Genomic DNA, 24,178 nt, shown 5'->3' on the forward strand with positions numbered 1-24,178 from the left:
TTAAACTTGTTTAAACCATGATGTTATTCCTGCAACAACTTAATGGCAATTACCCAGCGGTGCATAATGGACGGCATCAGCAACACACATATCAATTATGGGGGGGGGCATATCTGATTATTCGGGGGACTTCTCTCCCTCAGAGAGACTACTGACTACTCCGGCACTTTATTATACTCTCGGTCTGAAATAAAGTGATTTATACCAAATATCATACGTGTGAATCTTTCTGCAATTAATTTTATTTGTTACATTTTTAAATAACTTCTGGCCGTGCGTTATTAAAGCCTGCTCATGATGTTTCTGGTCTCTGGTCTACTAAATTAAATCATATTTAGTTTCTAACCACATGCATGCATCAACAATATAATCATTTTATATTAATTAAATGTTTACACTAGTGGATTTTCTGTTTGTGTTTCATTCTATTTTATTATAACATAAATAAATGAACGAACATTAAATGTGTATACTTTTCACAGTGCAATATGAAAAAAAATATTCATTAAAAATATATATTATAATAATATTGACAATGAATTAATAGTACATAAAAATAATAGATAATTTACATAATCTATCTATCCATCCCCCCATCCATCAGTAATGTAACATAAAGGAATTGTCATTAGCCAAAAGATCTGAAGCAGTCTAAATCAGGGTGAGGTGTAGTCTGCATTTGCTCTGTCCATGGTGCTGAAATGGATGAGCCATTGGAGCAGCAGCTGCTGTATCGCACTTCAACTAAATGTTCAGGAATTTTAGTTGTCAACCCAGGTTTAAAGCCACTTCTATTTCACCATATGCTTTCAAAAGCCATGCAATTTAAAAAAGGAGATAAAGAGCTTAATGGGGTTATCCAAGTCAGCTGACCAGTGTTCCACCTAATCCCAGTCACAGAATTCTTGCTGTGAATTCCTGTATGGCCTAGTCTGCAAATAAATGGAATCTGTGCTCTTTACATCCACATGTGGTTTGATTTTTTCCTGCATTGTTTATTTGGGCAAAGGCTATGATTTTCAGCCAGTGTCAATAGTTTTTATAAGCAGCATTTTATCTTTAGCTGATTAATAGACCTTTTACACACTCTGAGTTTTGGAATGCGGAAGTAAACATTTGCAGGGTAAACATTGACAGCAGTGAATGGGAGTAAATGGGAGATCATCACAAATATTATTTTCACTTATTAATTTGCTCCAAGACCAAATGAAAAAATATCCACCATTACATTTGAATGACTTTCCACAAGAGTTAAAAAAAAAGAAGAAAAAAAAGAGCGGTGATTAAGAGAGTAAAATGGGAGGAGATGTCAAATTTAATGTCACTCTGCAGCTTTTTTAAAAAAACGAATTCTAGGGTAATATACTACAAAGCATAATGTTATAAATTTATACTCAATATTTAAACAAATGATCATATAAAAAAGTTGCTAGATTTACACTGCTATATAAAGTGGAAACGCATCATCACAGTCTGTGAAAAAGGTCTATAAGATGTTATAGTGTTTTCTTTTATCAACTGGTCTTGTCAGTATAAAGATCGTTAAAGGATACATCTGATTCTGATTGTAATCTCCTTTTTAACAAAAATGCATAATGAGAGATCTTCAGTGTAAGGATCCTTAACAGAAATGTAGGACATTGTATTAGGACAAACATGATCATTTACTTCAACAATTCACTTTAGAAGTCATCTCAGTTGATTAAAAAAAATATCTTTATCTAACTTTATAAGATATATCAGATTAAAATAAATAGCTGTTAGTTTCATATTTAAAACTACATATCCCATCAAGCGTTGCGGCCGAGCCATCTCATTCAACCAATCAGCGTCGAGGAGCTCTGTATAAAATGTCGCGTCACTTTTACTCGTCCTTCTTTACAACGCTGTCTATCTTGAAAGTGGAGGTGAGTTGTTTATAATCCTTTAACATCGAGGCTGTATTTATTTTTTCTAATGGTCTGTTCTCTTAAAATTGTTCATTAGCTATTCCAGCGTTATCTCAGATTGAGATTAATGACGTTTAGAGAAGAGCACTATGATATTTTTCAGTATTCTTAGTAACAGGCGGCATGGTCTGGGGTCGATAGAAAAGGTTTCTAAACTTAACCTTTCTCACTAAAATGTGAGTTTTATTAGGAACCCTTTCTAAATGGTCTGTAAAACAAGCCGCATTTTTAAATCGTTTTGTGGCTAAGTAATTGCAACCCTTTTAAAAGTGTTTTATTTAACTCGGTGTTCCGAGTTGCATGACGTGGCGAGGCGTTCAAGTGGTCGTCCAACTACGTATTGTAATGCACGTACCCATGTTTTTTTTTTTTTTTAGAACTAGGTGCAAGACCGTTTGCACACGTTTTCTGTGTGAAATCAAACTGGGTGATTATAATATTTTAAGAACATCAGGGACCGTTTTACCGTGTGAGAAACCGGTCGAGGTGATTCTATTTCTCATGGAAGTCTTAAAAGGCTCGCAGAAATGGCTGAATCACGCGATTACGTTTGTACGCAAGCTCAAGTGTAATTCATATGCAATTTTTAAAAATAAATAAAAACATTATTAATAAATGAAACCATGGACCTATAAATATATCTCCCCAAAACAGCTCCACATGAGGCATTATTAGGCATATGTCAATGTAAAAAAAGTGCTCTTCTATCGTTGTAGGCTGACTTTTCTGAATGGAGAGCATGCACGTGAATTGAGATTGACGAGCTTTCTGGTTTGTTGCGACAGTCGTTCGATTTATAAAACAGGTCAGTCATATTACTTGAAACATATGGGGACGCTTTTTGTGACGCCAGATGTGGAAGAACATTGCTAAAGCCGACTACTAAAATGGTGGGTTAGACTTTGCCGACAACTCGCAAAGTAGGTTAAAGTCGCTAAATCTAACGAGAAATTAGCCAAGTTGGCAACACTGCAGAAGCAGTCCGATTAAATCACGAAACTATTCTGGCCATTTTGCTAAACCGTTTGATGAATTAAATGAACCGTGTCTATGACTTTATTTGTCAGACAGACTTCACTCATTCTGATTTAAGATTACAGAAAAAGATGAACTGGCGATTTAATTTGCGCCAGCTCCGATTGTCTTGCCCTACTGACTCTCCAGAAATGAACTTTATTGTCTATTTTGTTTTTCAGGTGTTGTCTGAAGTAATGACAATGACAATGAACCTCCATCTCAGCAGAGGTATTTTATTTTTTTCATTAAACATCTGGGACTTTTTTTTAATTCGTGCCATCTGGAGTCAAACTGCATGCGCACTTCAATTGATGTTGGTTGCCTCATGAATGCCAGTATAATAACTGGTGCTATTAGGATTGGTAATTTCACACTGTGTGGCCCTGATCGAAGTCGCTCCTGTTCATCCATAACCGGTGCGGTCAAACAGAAGCCAAAAGCAACACTTTTACCGACGGTCGCTGTACAGTTGACCTATAGCTGTCCCAGCAACATTAAGGAAAAGGACAATCCCAACATGCAGGTTTAAATGCATTGCATTATGTTGCCCTGCCTGATGGGGTTTTTTTTTTTTCTCTCTGCAGGTTTGGTGTTACTGTTTTGGTTTATGCCAGAAGGATGAATGACCTCATTGAAATGAGCTGAATGATTTTGTATCTAAACAGGTTGGTTGTGATTTTGTAGCTCTTCTGCTTTCACACTGGCCATGATGACAAGAACTTGCCCTATCTGAGAGAGTTTCTCTGTAATGAGACTATCATAACCTCATTTTCTGAGCCAGTGTTTCTCTGTAACATGTACACGTTTCTGAAGTGTCTGTCTTTTGTTGACATTTTCTATTTTGCCTTATCAGATGGCCCTCTTAAGACTTGGCCCTCCAGAAGTGAACCAACTGGTACCATCAAAGTTAAAATTCTTGGCTTTGGCCTGGTTCCAAAGGATCTGACGTCCCAGAAGTGCACTGATGTCTGCCGTGTTAAAGGCACTGATAGCTTCTGATAACAATGGATTTACACAAGCCCAGGTATGTCCGCATCAACTTATCAAGTAGTTTCAACCTCTACTTTCTGATCAAGGATGATATTGTTTTTAATGGTGACTGCTGGATGAAACTTGCGGATATGGGACTGAGATCAGTGCCAGTTTAAGTGCAATTACTCTAAACTATGTGTAACAACTAACCTAAGCTTTTTTTCATTTCAAGGTACCCAGCAAGTCCCTGATGGAGTCAAGACCTTTGGTTTTGGTCTTTGAGGCAAGATCAACCCTGAGAGCAAAATCTGTTCAACATCTTTCTCTGGGGGAGTCTTGAGTTTAGCTGTGTCTTCTGCTATTGGATGTTTGTGTATCTATAACATTTCTGTGATTTAAGCCAATAAAAGCTTTTCTGTTCATTTTAAGTGTAGCATTCAACATTATTTCAAATGGTACAGAACATCTTAAATACTTTATTTAAATACTACAAATAGTTGTAGTACAGAATCTGACTGCATTTTAGTATTGCAAAGTCTATCATATCCCTGATGTCTTTAAAAACAGTTGCTACATTAAAGGCTGTTCATTACTGACACTTGCTATAAATCGCACACATCCATATACTCAGTCTCCCCTTGATACAATGAAACAAAACTATGTCTAGGAGGATCACATGCATCTTTAATTACACAATTCACTGCTTTAGTCATGAATTGAGGGTAGTTTGAAGTCTGCAATCTCTGAATCCGGAGAAGTGCTGCCACTCCCATCACTGTATGTATCTCTGTGAAGACCAAAAAAAAAAAAAATTGTTCTTTCCTGCAAAGCTTGCGAAACAGAACACAATAACCACATCGTCTATTCTTCCAGGGTAAGATTTTAGAGCAGACCCTTGGAGACTATAGATGTGTGTGTGTGTACATATATTGAAGTTCAGAGAACACTGGTCCGTACCTTGGTGAAAGCTGACAGCCTTTCTGAAGGTAACCTGAAAGTCTCCCAGCAGCAGCCAATAGCAAGCCAAAGTACGGCGGAGAAGGTTTAATTGGTCTGGACGTGAACTCTGGATGATACTGAACGCCAACAAAATATGGGTGATCTGCAACAAGAGTGTCAAACTATGGTTTTAGATTTTATTTTTTTTTTTTTTTTAATGCAGGCTCAGAACAAAGACACTGTCCTTAAATCAACTGTTAAGAAACCATCTACTTTTGATGGTCTCAGACATCAAAAGTCAGAATGTGAGATGATCTTCATTGGGTTTATAACTGATGGAATGGACAAATGGATATTACTTAGTGGTGCCTGCATCTGTGAGTGCGCCGCCTGACCTGAGAATATTTCTGTTGGATGTTTAACTTGTTATGTGAAACTTAAACTAGGGTTTACCATGTGAATAAGGGCCGTTCACGCTGAATGCATTTTTACATCCAGCCTGTAAGGCGGGTGCATTCAAAGGGCAGAACTCCCCAGGGTGGAAGAGAGCAAATGTATGATCTTTGAAGAAAATAAGTATAGAAACTTTCTAGCAAAGATACTATCTCACACCTAACGGAGCAAGAATCGCCTCATTGTTCCTTTCTCACAATATGTTCTCTCACATCTTGTTTTAACTAAATAATTTCAGATTCAAATCACATGTGAGTTAAGGGTGCTATCTTGGTAATGTTGTTTCTGCTGTGCTTCTCTGATCACAACAGAGGGCGGGGAACTGGAAAAAAGGGGTGGTGTCTAAACATGGTGGAAATTCCAGAACGGCAAGCATCGCTTACAGCACCTTTGATATATTTACACTGATTTAGGGTCATATCCACCCATTGGTGTGTGGTGGACTTTTGAAATGAGGAGGCAGAGTGCCATTTCAGGTTTTTTTTTGTTTTTTTTTTTAGTCCAGTGTTAATTCATATTTCAGGTTTCAGTTCAAATAAATTCAAATGGCTATTTTCATATCTGTAACATTTTCTTAAAACAAAGTGGAATGTGAATAAGCTAATGTAGCCTAAATCTAGGCCCAAATATATGAACTAAATTCTGCAAATACCGAACCGAAAAGTGAGATGAGTGGATCGTTACAACCCTTTACCAACTCATTATGCAAAAGCAAAACGAACAATAATTCCAATGAAAGTCTTCTGTGAACATGAAACCAGTTCCATTTTCCCCAACACTGAATGTGGAATGGATTCTTCAGTGGATCACTTGTTTTCATTTTAGTTATAATGTCACATTACTCAAGTCAAATGAGATATTATTGTAATTTAATAAAAACAATAATTATTGTAATGTTGTATTATACAATAATACAATTTCAGTCGTAAATGTGAAACTTAAAAACCTGACTTTTATTTTGGCAGAACATTCCAGGAAGAACTTTGAGTTAAAAAAGTAGCTTCACGAGCTGTGCGTGCACTAGCTGCTATAAGTGCGTGTCAACAACAGAGCAGTGCTCATTCACTTAAGCACGCTGCACATGCAGACGATAAATTTACTAATTAAATGAATCCTTTGCAATTCACAAAACTTTTGTATAGCTTCAAGGGACTTTAACACACGAGTCATATGGACTACTTTAATGGTGCCTTTATGCTTCTTTAATGTCATATTGGAGCTTGAGAGTAACGGCTATGACACACAATACCAGAGGCATTGGAAAACGCTCTTCATTAATGCGCTAATAAACAAAACAGCGATCACTTCACTTCTGTTTTAATTAGCAACATAAACAATGCTTTTTCTCCATGTGAGGAATGGGCCAAAATGCCAGCAACATATTGTGAGAAGTTTGTCGAAAGATGCTTACACAATCACTTATCTAGATGTCAGAAAACTAAAACAAAGATTTAGATCTCGGTTTGGAATGAAGTGTCATTTGGTCTGGATCTGGAGTCTGTCTATTGAGTACCCCTGCTGTAGCCTGATGGGCAACTCTGTAAAATTGTAACAACGCATCATGCTAACTCAAGACCACAACAGCTGTGATTGTTCTGCTTTGTAACCAGAGACCGTCCCCCAGGATGACAAAAAATAATAATAAAATGTATCGGGGTAGCGGCGCATTTCTCAAAGACAATTTTAAGATCTATGCATCATACGAACTGATCAGTGATCATGTCACATTATATTTGGACTTTAGTTTTACGGGAGCATCTACTGTTTTTATATTCAGTTTATGCTTAATGATGTTAACAAAAACGTGACAAAAAGGACACATCTTTTTACAACTTATAAACACATTTTTTCCTGGGGCTTTTATTCAATATATATGGCATGCGAGTGACACAATACATGTTGTATCTTTCTGATCTGTATGATGTTTTGACTGTATGTTTGAAAGTATGGTGTACAGTAAAATAATTATATTTCACATGCTATGGAAAGGGAACACTTCTAATTTAAAAGCAAATAAAATAATTACATTTTAAAAAAATCAGACCGTAACCTTATAAAAGCTGTTTTATTCTACATGGACAGGGTCCGAACATGGGGGCTGCCATTTTAGAATCACATGACCAGCCGAATACTACTCACTTAATCTCAGTAACAGTCCTTTTATTTGGCACTTTCATTCATTGATTAAAGTTATCATGACTGACTGTGAATACTACATTCCTACAATGACATCTGAAACTGAAAACTAGTGATTTCAAATGATGCTAGGTGTCAGTGTATGTCTAAGATGACAAAAAAAGTATACGGCAACATGTATAATAAATATGTACCTGCATACAACATACTTTGATTAACTCGTTTTTAATGTTAACACCAACCAGGACAGCCCAGAACCTGGGAATGATGGTAAATGACCAACTTAACTTCACCACCCACATCTCACCAACTACCTGGTCTCGCAGATTCATGCTTTATAACATCACATAATTGGAGCTTTCATATCTGAATATGCTCCTGGTTCGAGTTCTTGTCATATCAAGACTGGACTACAGTAATGCTCTGTTGGCCAGCCTTCCAGCTAGGATGATAACGCTGCTGCAGGTGGTACAGAATGCTGCAGCGCATCTGATCTTCAATCAGCCAAAGAGGGCTCAAGTCACCCCACTCTTGATATCACTCCACTGGCTTCCTGTAGATGCCCACATCAAATTGAAGGCTCTGACTCTGGCCTTCAGGACAGCCAACAGAACAGCACCCTCTTCCTTCAATTCACTTTTCCAGAGCCATGTCCAAACTAGCTCTCTGCAGTCACAGAATGAACAGCACCTGGTGGTCCCATTGCAAAAAGGCTCAAACACGATTATTCATTCTCTCTGTGCCTCGGAGGTGGAATGAGCTTCCAAACCAACCACACGATCTGCTTATACTATCTCAACATTCAATTACCAGCAAAAAACACATCTGTTCCACAAGCACTTAACCAATCCACACTACTTACCATTTAAAAACAACAAACATCCAACTTTCCTTGATATCAAAACAACTTTTCAGCACTGCCACTGCCAAAATATTAAAGCTTACAAAAATCTCCAATTCAGTTGTTATATGGCTAGTCAACCATTGTGACCCATTCCTACTTGTCATCAGATCACAGTGTGTTTGTGTTCAGTTCTCACATACCGTCCAGCTCAATGACCTCCATCCTCTCTCCCTCCACGTCCTCACCCACAAACCTGAAGCCCTTCTCCTCAAAGTTCTGCTTTAGCTCTGGATTCACCTGCAAAAAAAAAAAAAAAACACTACTTCATGCACGCCATTACATCCATGTGACAAAATAATCAAGTACGTGCGACTGATGCATGTTTTTAATTGTAAAGGCTATGTTTGGAATGGAACAATTCTGCACAGTACACACTTACTTTAAGTGTGAAAAATACTTTACACTTCAGATCATTAACATAAGGTATCATGAACTAACAAATGTACAACATCAAATACTATAAAGTGGAGATTTACCTCAAAACGATGCCTGTGTCTTTCATCTACATAGTCTACATCAACATAAAGCTTTCCTGAGAGAGAAAAAAAAACAAACAAACAAACATACTTTTAGGAAACACCATTACAACATCGATTTAATTATTGGTACGTTTAATGCATTTCTCTTACTAAGTATGCTATTATTGGTCTTGAAAACGGTCCGCCTCTTTCCCAACCGCATAGTTCCACCCATTTGCCCTGGATTGTGCTCTGGCATGTCAATCACCTGCAAGACAACCAATCAAATACATTTAATTATAACAAATTTTACATGCTTTATGTTTCCGATTCAAAACAGAAATGCAAATCCGTAATCTACACTTACACATGACCTACTACTTACCACAGGATGCTTTGATTCTGGGTCAAATTCTGTAGAGTTAGCATCTGTGAAATAACAACAGTTACACTTCATTCAACATCAAGGTACAATTTAATTGAAAAGCTGGAATATGTACCTGTCCACCCCAACACGTTCCTAGCAAATTCACACACGGCTAGCTGCATTCCTAAACACACACCTGAAAGATGAATGGTACCGTTAACATTTATGTATGTGATAGGATATTAGGATTTTAAAGAATTACAGTCAATGGGATCATACCCAGGAAAGGTTTCTTTTGTTTTCTGGCCCAGTTTATGGCATGAATCTTGCCCTCGGTCCCTCTCACTCCAAAACCTCCTGGCACTAAAATACCACTGGAGATAGCAATAACATTAGCTATACACCAAGAGGAATCAAACAAAATGTAAACTATTTATTAGGAAAAAAGATCCTTGCCAATTCAGAACCACCATAAGAGGCACATGCATGAAAAATAAAACCGTGATAATGGTGAAAAATCTAGGTTGAACAGATTTTAAAAACACACTGTTACCCCCTAAAAAAAAAAACAATATTAAAAGGGATTTAAATCAGCTTGCAATTTGTCAGCTGATCAAGCGTAATCGATTTCATTGTGGCCATAATTCAATTATGCACAAAACAGTGATACTTACTCTGCACTGCACAGCTTCTGCCAGGCTTCATGATACTTCACTGGCTCTTCCTGTAATCTATTGGGCTCCAAATCTGCAGAGTCAATATACTAGAGAGAAAGAGAGAAGTGTGTTGATACAAAAGTACTTATTGACAAGATTTCTACTTTCGGGTGAACTTATTTAATCTGATGACCAACAATCATGCCATGGTCCAAATCACAGAGATCAATTTTGTTCACCATTCTAATGGTTGAACATTAACTGAAGTTCCTGACCCGTATCTGCATGATTTTATGCATTGCTGCCACATGATTGGCTGATTAGATAATCACATGGATAATTGTTAGTGCCAGATGGGTTGGTTTGATTATTTCTGTAACTGCTGATCTTCTGGGATTTTCACTCACAACAGTCTCTAGATTTATTCCGAATGGTGGCATTCAGTGAGGGGCAGTTCTGCGGATGGAAATACCTTGCTGATGAGAGAGGTCAACAGAGAATGGCCAGACTGGTTCAAACTGACAAAGTCTACTGTATGGACTTTATTAACTCTCTCAATAATTAACTTTTGTTAAGTGTACCCAAAGAAATCGTATATAGTGCAGCTTTAAATGAAGCTTTCCTTTTGGCAGAAAACCACGTGAAGTCCTTTCGGTGCGTTTTTGATGACAGCTTTACACCTCCAGAAAAGCTAGTTGCTACATTACCCAGTGCGATTATTTAAGGGTCATGAAACACCCCCCAATTTTTTTTCAACAGCACATCATTGAAAACAATGACAGAACTCATTATGTTTATTAAAAGGAATGTTCCGGGTTCAATATAAGTTAAGCTCAATCGACATTATTTGTGGAATAATATTGAATACCATACTTGCTCCTTTTCTTTATAAAAAAAAAAAAATGAAAAAAGAAAAAAAAAAAAAGAAAAGGAAAATAAAATTTTTAAAGTGAGGCACTTGAAATGGGAATGAACGGGGCCAACTTTGTAACTTTAAAATACTCATCGTTTCAAAAGTATAACCACAAAACAAAGGCCATGCCATGTTAGTGTAATAAAAACTAGCCAGTTTTACAACTTCATTTACCAGGATGATGTAATGTCAACAAACCGTAAAAACCCTTAAATGACAGTAAAAACTATGATTCAAAAACTTTACAGCTCAAATAATGCACAAGTTTTAACAGAAGAATTACTGCATTACTTAAATTATAAACTTCACACTTCTGTGTTTAAACCCTCCAAAATTAATTTCCATTGTAAATGCCTCACTAAAATCCAGATGATTTGCTTATTTTAAAGGAGGGACAAGTCTAAACTTATTTTTGTGGTACAACATTCCTTTAATAAGGGGAAAGTGGTTATTTTTTTTATTTTAATTTTATTTTTTTAGTAATTTCGTTTTGAGTCTGTTTTTAGTTTGAGCTATGAAGGATTGGTGCTGAACTAGGGGAGTTTCATGACATTTTAAAAAGCACAAAACGCTGAAATTTAAATAAATAAGTAATCTTTGCTGTGGGCTGTAGAGTGAATGATCGCTCTGTTCTCTGTCATCTTCTACTCAAAGGATGCACATGATGCTCATGATAGCCGTTTTCACACATTCATTTTGAAGTTGGCAACACATGCAGACTATATATTTATTTCATTAAATCACAGCCATTGAGGTTTAATCATTACAGGTATAAATATTGAGTTTTTAATTTGTGCACTGAATGTTCATGCAATGACGGTCTCAATTTTTGGTATTGGACAATTACATGAGCAGAGTGGACCCAATCGGTATCGGGACATCCCCATGTCAAATTTAAACCATATATCTATGCAAGATAAAACGGTGCATTCCAGGCTACATTGAATACAGGTTACTATTTTTACTGTGTTGGGTTGCCACATGATGTCCAATGTAAAATCTGGATCCTGAAGCAAAACCAGTTGAGAACCACTTACTTACACAGCAGTCTCCCAATTGCAACACCAACTAAACTAAAACACAAAGCAAATATAATAGCTTTGCGTTAAGTTTTAATTCACCTTGACTTCTAGTTTGTGGCTGATGGCGAGTGCGGAGTGCTCCAGGGCTTTGATCACAGAAGCGTAAGAGTCTGAGAACTTGGTGTACTTCCCCACCAGAGCAATAGAGCATTGCTCCAACAACCTGTCTGATCTACAACACAAATCATATTCAGCCAACAGGTGAAAACACATTAAAAAAGGGAACAAAAGAAAATTAACTTCATCTGGGGTTTTTCCACCATCAGGTATCACCAAATTCAATTACCAGATGGCAGTATAAAAAACACAATCCAGCTACATACTGAATGAAACGTAAAAAAACTGAAATGGCTAAATACTGTATTTGTGAAACCCCGATTGTCACATTTTTACTTTAATACCTTGATCTTGAAAATAATGTCTGTTTAATAGAAATGACGGTCCCTCATATATATATATATATATATATAAAAAACATTAAGCCATTTCAGTGCAACTATATATAGAATAGTCAAAAACTGAAAGAGATATTTTTTCATCCATCCATTCAGCACAATGAAACACAAGCAGAACAAATTTGTGTAAATGGCTCATAACTCCCTTTTTACAGACTTGAATGTGACAATTTTCTCACAAATGGTTCTGCAGTATGTACAATAAACTCATTTTGCAAGTATTCTAAGAATAAAGCCCAATGTTCTAAGTTATGATTTGGAAAACGAGCATCCATAATTCCTACATATGAACTGATTCTCAATGCATTTCTATAAATTAAAGGTATCATAACCTGTCTGACATCTCCTTCCACTTCTTGAGCATTTTTCTGGGTCTGGTTTCGATGGGCAGGTCCAGTCTGCGACAGAAGTATCCCACAACACCCTGGTCCTCTAAGAGCAGAGGCACTCTGTAGATGGATGAGACATCATGGACACAGATCACCTGCAGAAGATAACACTTGTACAAGTTCTGCCTTTCACATGACTGCAAATGTTTTAATCATTTGATCTGGGAAATCATTTTGTTCAATGGAATTCTCTTTCCTCAGCTGATGTGTGAGGTTAATGTTTCACAACAACTGCTAGTCAAGAGTCTCTCTCTGGTGGTGTGAAATTCAACATTCCTGTGTGATCCATACTCACCTGTTCAGGTTCCACATGACAGAACATGGATATCTTCTCTTTAACAGAGTTTTCCAGTGGAGTGGAGCATCGACACATTATCTGGAACAGCAAGCACAAGGAACTCTGACATACATGTTTTGGTGAATCTGATTAAACTCGTTATTTAAATCAAGAGCACAGATCTAGAAATTTCTGGATATACATTTTATGTAAAGTAACCAAAAACAATTTGCGTAAAATCATATTTTTACACGTTGTTCATCAGAGCAGTCATTTGTGCTGGTTAGATAGTCTGTAAACTCGTTTCCTGTTCCATATCAATATAGTAAATGTACATTTAATGTAAAACAACTAAAATTGGACAAATATATCCAAAAATGAATCCAAATCATAAATGCTTCAAAAAATTCTCAACTATCATCGGATTCACACTCATGCTGAAAAGTCTCATCCTAGAATTTTTTGTCTAGACATCCTAAGCTAATTATATAACTTGCACCTACATCATGAGAAGAAACCTAAAACACTTCAAAAGCCAGCGTACTTGGACCTCCGAGACATTTTGACATCTATGAAAGCTGCATAATTGATTACATTGAAACTGAAATTGCGGACCCATGTAATCAAATTGATTGCGCTCTTTTTCTCCATTGCAAACAGTTTGATTAACATGGATGCATGTGCTCCTTGCTCGGTAAAGTTGAACGGAGACTCGCTTGTGGTAAAGACAAGCGGTTTGCGAAATGGAAATACACGCCTGATTTTGAATTCATAACATGTATACATTAAAAAACAGAAAACAACAGTAAAATGTAAGTTATGCGCTGGAGAGAAACAAGTCAATGAAACAAATCTGATGCAGCAACCGTTCCACTATAAACTGTGTGCTTATTATGATCTTTAATTCAACTCTTTATTAATGCTTTTCAATCAGAGTGTGACAAAAGAAAAAAAAAAGAAAAATAGTCCTACTCAACATGGTCAAAGGCCTTCTCCGCATCGAGAGAGACTAGGGCCTCTGGCATAGATGAGTCTGGCGAGGTGTAAATTATGTTCATCAGCCTTTTAAGGTTAAAAAAACCTTGTCTATTTTTTATAAAGCCATTTTCACCTGGATGAATGATATTTGGATAACAGCTTCCAACCTAAAAGAGAGAATCTTAGCCAGAATTTTCACATCTACCTTAAGAAGGGAAATTGAACGATAAGACTCTGGAATATATGACGCTGTCCTTGGAAATCGACGCAGAGTCTGGCGGGATGCAACATTCCATAGGTGATGCCAGTGTTGCGAAGTGCAGTTTTCACTTCTTTGAACTTAGTATGGCGTCTCGCCATCTCAGCAGACATGTCCGGGAAAATATGAACCACCACACCATTGAACTCCAAAGAGCCCTGCTCGCGACTCAGTTTCAGTAGGAGTTCTCTTGTTTGGTAATAGTGAAGCCGGACCAGCATATGTCTTGGAAATACGTTTTGTTGAGATTTTTGACCAACACGATGGGCCGATCAATTTCCAGATGTCTCTTAAAGACGTTGTCTCCAAACAGTTCAGTAAATAATGAGGCAATAAAAGCAACCGGACATTGGCCCTCCGATCCCTCTGTAATTACAATAATCCTTAAATTTTGCCTCCACGAACGGTTCTCCAAATCATCCAGTTTAAGTTTGATGCTAGTGTTTTCTGCTTGCAGTGTGTTGCACAGCTTCTCCACCACTGTCAAACGGCCATCTGAATCGGTAATTGCGGTTTCAATGTCCCCGATCTTTTGGGCTTGAGATGACAGGATCGTTTGTAGTATGGACACAGCAGAGCGAAGTTCAGACAAAAATTCAGACTGTAGTGATGACATTTCTGAGCGAATGGTGGATGAAATTAAGTCCTTTAAGGAAGCTGGCATTATCTCTTCCTCCGCTTGTACTGGAGTGGTAGATTTAGCATTAGCTGCCTGCTCACTCACTTTGTCAGTCAGCATTTCTACAATGTTTCGCCCTGGTTTTGGCATTCTTCTATGTGAATGTGTAATAGTCAATTACTTGAAGTTATATATATATATATATATCAAGAAAGAAATAACACTGCTGAAAAAAACTAATTTGTTCCCGGAGCAACTTCCAACAACATCTAGTCACCACGAGGCATACCGGAAGTCTCCCTATTATGATGATCTTTGATGTGTTTAAGTTATCTCGTGCAATGGGCATCTTGGGTCACGTTTTTTCCCACTTCAACTTGTCTCCATCTTTCAAACGAGTTATCATGCAACACATTTTTCTCTGGTCTGTAAAGTGACATCACTGACAGAGCTTCTCTGTGCTCACCGCAAATATTCAACTAATCGATAGTAACATTTGTTGTCGAATAGTTGTAGTATCACTAAAATCGTGTTAGCATCCACATGCATTATAAGACCTACTTTTTCTTCAAATGTGTTTTGCTGAAGAAAGGAAGTCATATACATCTGGGATGGCATGAGGGTGAGTAATTGAGGAGAGAATTTTTGGGTGAACTGCCCCTTTTTACTTGCATTGTCCACTGAGGCTGTAGATTATAATATAAAAACAGTGTGTCTTCAATTGAATTTATAACTCATATACCTCTTAAAATGATATGTGTAGTACAACACAAACATTAATGTGTAATGGATGAAATGCTTTTATAATCATTACTATATAATATATAATTAATGTGTTGTTTATATTCCTCAAATTAAGTAATATATTGGATAAACATTTAAGCAAATAACAAATCAACATGAAAATATCTTTTCATGACTCCACTCAGCAGGTAATCGGAGTCCTCAAACAATTACGACATTTCCACTGCACGTTATAGTTCGACTCTCCTCAACTCGCCTCAACATTTCCACTGCAGTTTAGTGCCACCTCAACGTGAGTGGGATTATAGGCTGAACGTCACAGTTGCGCCGCCTCTACTGCAGTGACATCATCTTAAACATGACACAAACTGACCAAAACAATAACACGACAGTTAGCTGTTAGCTACTAGCTCATTGTGCTGCATTAAGCAGTTGTTGCATGGTGATTTTACACCAGTGTAACAGTTAAATTGGCCTGGTTGTTTTAGAAGGAAGGTTCCAGTAGCTAGTCAACTAAATAAAATTAAGCTTTCAAGCAGATTATAGGGTTAGATTATAGATTATAACAAATAGATTATAACAAAACACACCATCCTCCATCGTGGCTGAGTCCAGGGTACTCTCCCTCCCATTGCTCACAGGTTTAGATAGCGTCCATTTGGTTGAAACACTTCCACTTTTCCTTGATTGTTCTGCAGTCACTTAAGTTTTCCCTACACTGTTGGTAGGTCCGGTGGTAGTCGTGTGCGGCCAACAGCTGAGACACTTCCTGAGAGACTTTATTGTTTCGCTCATCACTAACGAGTGGACCATCTGCACCTCGTTTATTGACCACAGCGTGGTTTTGCTCACAGCCGTTTCTTTTTTCACAATTTGAAAATCGTGTGAACAAATGATACTGTTATCTCTGTTGCTAACTTTAAAATTAGCGGGTTGATGTCATGTGTCAGAAATCCAGTGATGCTGGTATTGACGATTCTCCCTGACCAATCAGTGATCTGCAGGATTGACGTCACATTTTGTATCGGCTTGGCTCACTTGGAACCTCGACCGTACTAAAAAAAAAGTATCAGATACCAGGAACTATCCACAGTGGAAAATCCCCAAAAAGTCACGTTGTACCGTGCAGTGGAAAAACCCCATTAGATTCATACGCCAAAAGAGCAGTGCCTTATCACAACCGACGTAAAATATTATTCTGCAAGTAACTTGTAGTTTTATGCTTCAACCGCTGTATTTTTTGTTTCGTTTAAAGTGCAATTTGAATTTAGAAATGCTAGAAATGTAAAACAAAATCAATAAAGCTAAAATATTCACCAACCCTTCGCATAATGTGTCCAATACGCAACATTAACAACACACCGTTTCAAAAGTACAGCCGCAATACTTAAAACATAATACATGTTAACATGACTCTTGTGTGATAAAACTGCTTATTAACATTGTCTGTGGAAAGTTATAGTTATACAGGGAAACTCTGTAGGTCTAAATCCCAGTACCTTTCACAGAGATAACGGAAATGTAGACCGCAGCAAAATATTCAACCGTGGCGGTGTTTGTTGACCGTTTGAAACATGCACAGAAACTGTAACTCAGTGCTGATATTGTGAGCTATGAAAAGCATGACTCACCAGGTCAGGTGACAGTCCCAGTCCTCGGAGCTCTCTCACACTGTTCTGAGTTGGTTTGGTCTTCTGTTCTCCTGTCGCACTGGGCTGAACATCAGAGACAAGACCGTATGTCACTCACATTATCACAGTGTTTACATCTGATGTGATATATGGTTTGTGTGTGTTGGTGAACACACCAAACTCACCTGTGGCACCAGACTGACGTGAATATTACAGAAATTCTCTCTCTTCACTTTAAACTGGAACTGTCTGAAGGCCTCGATGAAAGGCATGCTCTCGATGTCTCCTACTGTACCGCCCAACTGCACAAAGACATAACCTCAGATATTTAAAAAAAAACATCACAAGTTAACTCTATTTCATCACCTGAAGTGTCCATTTCTTTACTCACCTCAATGACACACACTTGCGGCTCAACATTGTCATCATCAACAGGAACTTTTGCTTGACGCATCACCCACTCCTGAATAGCATCAGTTATGTGTGGCACCACTGAAACACATGAATATATAAATAAATAAGAACAACAATGACATGCCAACATCTTTGATGTGTCTTTTGTTCCATTTTAAAGTTCATTTTAATGTCACTAAATCCTCATGCACAAAAAGTGAAAAGATTGAAACTAATCCTGTCTCTTAACGCACAAGCTGGGTCTTTCTCACGAATGTTTTGGTCATGATCCAATAATACTATTGCGATGGATTGCAATGTTTTAAATTGTGACATGTGTATTAGGGATTGATCAATTTTAGATTTGCTGATACCGATAACCAAGGTGGTGGAAAAGACTATGACAGATTAATCGGCCTTTACTTTTTAAAACTGATTTATTGAATGATAAAGTCTTTCCTTACTGTGACAGGCACAGACAGAGTCTAAATGAGTCCAAAATAAATAAAATCCTACAATCAGATTATTGTGCAACCAAAATAAATCCCAAAAATGAAAATTTGGTGCATAAATCAGGAATTTTCACTTTAAAGGGAGAACTATCGGCTATTGGTACCGGCCACATTGAGTTGTGAATTATGGACACCACTCATAATGACTTTTGAATTATTGGTTATTGCTTTGGCCACGATGAGCTGTGAATTATCGGTATCGGCCACAATGAGCTGTGAATCGTCGTATCGGCCACAATGATCTGGGAATTATTGGTATCGGCCAAAAATAATTCTTATCCTTGCACACATAATTACAACTTTTCACTATGAACAAGCCCCAAACACACCAGGGACTCTTAAATATAATGGGCAAAATAATATTATCTGTGAACTATCTCCATCAATTTTTGCCAATAACCGATAGTTCATAAAATCCGAAAAAAATTAATCAGTTGACATCTAACGTGCATCATATATTAAGGTAACTTGTAGATACCCAGCCCTGCCCACTCTCTTACCCTGTACGGTTTTGCCCAGGTAATCTCCTCTACGCTCTTTGTTAATAACTGACTGGTAGATTTTGCCGGTGGTCAGGTTGTTGTCTTTGGTGAGCCGGATGTCCAGAAAGCGCTCATAGTTTCCCAGATCCAGATCAACTTCTCCTCCATCATCCAACACAAACACCTCACCTAGACAGACCAAAATGTCACAAAATAATCAGTAAAAAATGATATCAAAGTCTGTGCCACTCTGTAATCAGTCATATAATAATAACCGTTAAATATCAAAATTCTTCAGTTATATGAAGTTATAATCATCCTCAAGATACTAATAAGTTTACATGTATTGTATCGTTTCACCATAATATGCTCAGAAAAGATATAAGGGGTGTAGGATTATCCTGGGGGGAATTTACCATGCTCATAAGGAGAGAAGGTCCCTGCGTCTATGTTAATGTATGGGTCGATCTTGATGGCTGTGACGTGTAGTCCACAGGACTTGAGAATGGTGCCCACACTGCTGGCTATAATGCCCTTCCCAATACCTGAGATTACACCGCCCGTCACAAGAATATACTTCATACTGCCGTTCATATGCTACAGGAACAAATGAGAAGAGGGTGATAGGTTGTTCAACATTACTGGAGAAAATACACTTTACTCATATGGAAAAGAGTGGCTATTCTTCAAAATCCACAAGAATGAGTCATATGGGTTTAAAATGGCACGAGGTGAGTAAATCAAGACAGAATTTGGTCTGTCTAGCTGAAACCGAAGTACACGATGAGCTTAAATCAAATATGGCGGCATCAAACATCATTGGTTCTTGCCACATGACGTCTGGTCACGAGACACGATGAGGTTTGATGTGATTGACGCAGCCATCATAATTTGATTTACAGAGTTTATTAGGGCTGGGTATTCCCAACCACCTCGCGGCTTGATACGTATCACAATACATATGTCACAATTCAATTTATGCGATACACCACAACATTACAATTGGATCGCAATTGAAATTGTGTTGAGTGAGAGAGAAAGTAGAGTGTCCGTGTGAGCAATAGCGAATTTTGCTCAAATTTTTTTTTCAGTACAACAGCATTGTTAATTATTTATTACATTTTACTATACAGTAATAGTAGTCCATATTTCTGTAGAAATGTCTTCAATTTCACACATCTAGTTAATTGTGATGGAAAGATCGGATCATTTTACTGACTTGGATCATTGAGTCAGCAAAATGAACAAATCTTTATTCAAGTCATTTCGTTAATTTAAGCAGAATTAAATTAAAAAGTTACATTTTCAATAGCCAACCCCCAGAAGACTTGAGGTGAACTAATAATTTCTGTTTCCCGTGTGAGCAACGCATAGCATATACTGCTGTCATATGACAAAATAACTAATGACTCTGACAAGAAGACTGTTATACGTATGTTATGCTTATGTTGAGGTGTTATCAGTGTATGAGTGGCCAGCTTCATACATTCATTTTGAAGTGTGCATCACATTCAGGCTATATTTACTTAGTTTAATCTCAGCCATTTGTGGTGTAATCACCACACTAGGACAGATCATGATTTTAATTTTATTAATTGAACAGTAATACATTAATTTTATCACAAATATGTAAAATTCGGTGACATTCCACATTTAATAGTTATTTCTGTTTACAGGATTCAGAGACTCTGTCTGTTTTCTGCATTGCAGTAATCCTAAATGGGTAAATTATCTGGAAAACAAAGTGTCTATAAATAAAATGCGAGACTGATGAAAATCTATTTCTCACAAGTAAATAATCATCTCAAAAAGCCCTATATTCTAAAATTGTTTGTTTGACGTGCTCTTGAAAAGAGCAAGAGATACTGGGGATGTGACCTCATTGTATCAGAGATATCACTTTGCTTACAGCTGATTTGTTTAGTATCTGTGTGTGAACTGTGATCGGAATAAAATCTGCCCAGGAGCAAGTTAACCATTTAGTGTATGTTAATTTAGTGATGAACCCTGATGAAAATCTGGCCATCCACTTTACTGGTACCGAGATTTCAGAGTTTGCTCGAACTCTGCTAGCTAGCCACTTAATCCTGCTTTGTGATATAAACTTGGCTATTTTTACTGTGGTTTTTTATTTTGGGCATTTTTTGTGCTCTGCAGATTGCTCATTGTTGTTGACTAAGACAAATTGCCAAGAGCAATCTTGCTTGGACAAACTCAAACTCATGAGAAAACACTTTAGCATGATATGACGAAAAACAAATATTATCTAATGAGGAAACAAACAAATCTGTAAAACGTTTGTCTAGTGATCAAATCAATTGTTTACAACAATGACACAGATCCTTATAAAGCCAGAAATGTAACACGCACTTCTAAAGATAACACACTTTAATACTGCTGGAGATAACACATCAATCTAGGTTATTTTCTTAAGGTTTCATTGCCACTTAAGTGATTGCAACATACACAAGATATGAATGCTAACCATTACAAAAATAAAGGCTACCATGGTAACAATAGTTTCTGCCAAAATCCAATAGTTAGGCTACTAGATATTTTTATTACTGTTGACACATTTAATCTCCTTCAAACTTCTATAAAACACTTTAAGAATCTAGATTAGTGAATTACAGAATGTATTTATGACAGTGATTATTACCACATAGATATTGTAGTAATTATTGTATATAGGTGTAAACTATGGAATTCAGCTACACCAACATCAAACTGTACATTATAACGTGCAGGCATCATTTTCATGTTCATGTATGTAATGTACACTGTCTACATGTGCTAACAAAGGGAACGGTTATTTTATTTTTATTTTATTCTTTTTAAAAGAATTCTGCTAAAAATGCTACAACACCGGCAATGGAAATTCTAGCTTCATTTATTTATCATTTAGTTTGTGCTGTGTTTATGTATGGTCTACACAGACTTTTTGATAAACCAAAACAAAGCTAAGAAATAATATGAGTAACTTACCAGATCAGCTGACGATTAGCGGGCGTTATGTGTATAAATAATAAATCAGCCTGTTGAAACAGATGACAGTAGTAGATCTCTTAAACCCCAAATTCGTTATTTTAAAGCGATAATAATAATAGTATTTTTTTCACATCACACTAATGAATCTACACGTGGTGCTCGACCTCTGAGCGGCAGTATACGGCAAACCATATGCGCGTTTCGTAAATGCCGCATGGAGTTTTGTCGGCCTCTCGCGCGCAGAGGAAGACTCATTCTTGGAAACCGATACATGATTGGTTACAGTTGAGTTGTCCAATCAATCAGATATTCCGTAGTTATGTAACGTGACGTTCGACCTGCAAGCGTAACCCGTAGCTAAAAGTAGAAACTGTTAACAGGGTGTCATCTTGGTTGCGTCCGAAAACTAGAAAACGCTACATTCAGAGTCTGTATACGGAGGCAGCATGAAAATAAAGTGTTTTCAACTGATTTGAGATCAGTTTCTTTAAAGGAAAATTAACCCAAAATGAAAATTCAGTCATCGTTTACTCACCCCTGTGTTGTTTACTTTCTTTTTGTTAACACAAAAGGAGAAATTAGGAAAACATTTTGTGCTCAGTGATGTCATAAAATGGCAGTTTATGGTGACCACCTCTTCAAGCTTCAAAAGAATGCAAAAGTACAATTTAGAAGTCTAAAAAATGGCTCCATGCAGTATTCAGCAGTACTCTAGTATTCCGTTTAGAACAAAGCCGTTCTCTCACTCTAAATATCTGTAGTTTCTATCTTTACCAGCAGAGGTCGATTCAACCTCAAAACTGAATTTACTCTTCAGCAACTCAGAACTTTTAGACTTGGACAAGGTTGTTTCAATAATTCAAGCTTTTATGAAGAGAGAATCGTCTACATTTTCATCTTGAAAGAAGAAGATAAGAGTCTGCCTTGCCATAAGAATGGAAACTGTATGATTTGTCTTTTTTTAGTTTTGTTGTTGCAGATAATTATGTAATCTTGTGTTCCTGTGCTTATAGGCAGATGGCAGTGTTCCCCACATTACTCCACAATATCACTGACCTTGAAACATGCTTCCTGCATAGTGCTATTATTACTCACCTCACTTCAACCCAGCCCAGCTAAGTAGGCCTGGCTTGACAATATGAACATTTCTGAAATTGTCTTTTTGTGAGTTCACAGTTTCAATAATTTGAGCAACTATTCAATTAAAAGACAACGTAGATCTTAGTGTTAGTTTACCCAATAATGAAAATCCTCTCATCATTTACTTACCATCATGCCATTCAAGATGTGTATGACTTTCTTCCTTCTAAACATCTTCATTTGTGTTCAGCAGAAGAATATCTCAGCTCTGTAGGTCTATACAATGCAAGTGAATGGTGATCAGGCCTTTGAAGCTCCAAAAAGCAGATAAAGTCAGCATAAAAGTAATCCATAAGACTCCAGTGGTTAGATTAATGTCTTCTGAATCGATCCAGTTGTTTTCGGTGGGAACAGACAAAATATAACAAATTTTTTTCACTGTATATTTTGCCATTGCAGTCTCTAGGAAGAGTAACTGATGCACAGAGCACTAGCTGAATCATGAATGCCAGTTAAACTGCTGTCAGTCCCCCAAAGTCTCTGGGAGTTTAAAGCTTATATCTGTAAAAAAAAAAGGTCTCGATGTGCTTAAAAAGTGTTAAAAGTTTTCAATAAAGTCCTAAATAATGCACTAAAATGTGTTCAGGATATTGTAAAACATGTCTCACAAGTTTGTCATGTGTCTCCACAAAACCCTTTAAAATATTGTATTAATGTTTATTAAAAGAAAGTGTCTGTCTCCGTTGCTGACGTGAGATGGGATGAAAAGTGGGTTTGGTAAAAGGTGGACTCAAACCCGCTTCACACATAGAATTAAGTCCACAATCTGATGCTCTACTGATCATGCTATTTCTCAGTTATCACTACAGTGATTTCCCAGGATTAAACATGACAATGAGCTCCCTTGCAGCAGCCACCACACTCCCAACCCTTACATCCTTCTCTGCCCGGCCCGATCTTCACTAAGCCCCTCCAATCACTGCAAGAACAATGTTTACTTTAAGTTATAACTCACTCCCTTTAGACATTTTATCCCCAAAAGATCAGAAAACAATTATTGGAACACGGATCTGTCCTGACATCCTATACAGTAACATTATTGATAATTGCATCAAATCTATGTTTTGTGCACACACACACACACACACACACACACACACACACACACACACACACACACACACACACACACACACACACACACACACTAGTAAAACTACCATTCTATTAATTTTTATAGAAAATATTAAGAGTGGACACAGGAAACAGAATGGGATAAAATCGAACCCAGGTCGCGACAGTCTCACCGGTGTTACTCCCCATAACACCACAGCGACACTACACAGTTTGTCATATATTTCTATGTTGCCAATAGACTATTGGGGTTGCAAACAGTCATGCTGGTGCAGTTTAAACCTGAGTGCAAATAGTTATAATCCGAAAAATAATCAATGTTATCAAGCTTTGAGGCAAAATTGGTTAATAGCAAATACTACGACAGATAACGTTTAATAAAGCACGCAAC

At 37.2% G+C, this 24,178-nt stretch overlaps 1 protein-coding gene, 1 long non-coding RNA gene and 3 other non-coding genes across 6 annotated transcripts; 4 read left to right on the forward strand and 1 right to left on the reverse strand.

Moving 5' to 3' along the window:
* The first annotated feature begins 1,868 nt into the window (after window positions 1–1,868).
* LOC127619511 (uncharacterized) lies at window positions 1,869–4,358 on the forward strand. Its single transcript, XR_007967566.1, has 5 exons — window positions 1,869–1,907; window positions 3,146–3,194; window positions 3,551–3,631; window positions 3,820–3,990; window positions 4,171–4,358. It is a non-coding gene; the product is annotated as an uncharacterized LOC127619511 (long non-coding RNA).
* LOC127620459 (small nucleolar RNA SNORA16B/SNORA16A family) lies at window positions 3,343–3,478 on the forward strand. The gene has a single exon (XR_007967732.1). It is a non-coding gene; the product is annotated as a small nucleolar RNA SNORA16B/SNORA16A family (small nucleolar RNA).
* On the forward strand, window positions 3,666–3,748 carry LOC127620458 (small nucleolar RNA SNORD103/SNORD85). Its single transcript, XR_007967731.1, has one exon. It is a non-coding gene; the product is annotated as a small nucleolar RNA SNORD103/SNORD85 (small nucleolar RNA).
* LOC127620475 (small nucleolar RNA SNORD99) lies at window positions 4,033–4,105 on the forward strand. The gene has a single exon (XR_007967746.1). It is a non-coding gene; the product is annotated as a small nucleolar RNA SNORD99 (small nucleolar RNA).
* A 51-nt stretch (window positions 4,359–4,409) lies between the features above and the next one.
* On the reverse strand, window positions 4,410–22,273 carry LOC127619506 (CTP synthase 1-like). Of its 2 annotated transcripts, none has more exons than XM_052092345.1 (18): window positions 22,109–22,273; window positions 19,002–19,182; window positions 18,604–18,774; window positions 17,590–17,690; window positions 17,384–17,500; window positions 17,199–17,282; window positions 12,986–13,066; window positions 12,634–12,785; window positions 11,886–12,018; window positions 9,870–9,958; window positions 9,475–9,569; window positions 9,329–9,391; window positions 9,214–9,257; window positions 9,000–9,096; window positions 8,847–8,902; window positions 8,511–8,607; window positions 4,896–5,040; window positions 4,410–4,725 (listed from the first exon to the last, which is right to left on the reverse strand). In XM_052092345.1, exons 1-18 carry the CDS (start codon window positions 22,181–22,183, stop codon window positions 4,644–4,646), a joined length of 1,863 nt encoding a protein of 620 aa, XP_051948305.1. In that variant the 5' UTR covers window positions 22,184–22,273; the 3' UTR covers window positions 4,410–4,643. The 2 variants fall into 2 exon arrangements, with proteins under 2 accessions (XP_051948305.1, XP_051948306.1); XM_052092346.1 differs by lacking the exon at window positions 22,109–22,273 and adding an exon at window positions 21,571–21,786 and having other exon boundaries at window positions 4,411–4,725.
* Between the last annotated feature and the right edge of the window lie 1,905 nt (window positions 22,274–24,178).

This window comes from Xyrauchen texanus, chromosome 26, assembly GCF_025860055.1.
Source record: "Xyrauchen texanus isolate HMW12.3.18 chromosome 26, RBS_HiC_50CHRs, whole genome shotgun sequence".
NCBI lineage: Eukaryota > Metazoa > Chordata > Actinopteri > Cypriniformes > Catostomidae > Xyrauchen > Xyrauchen texanus.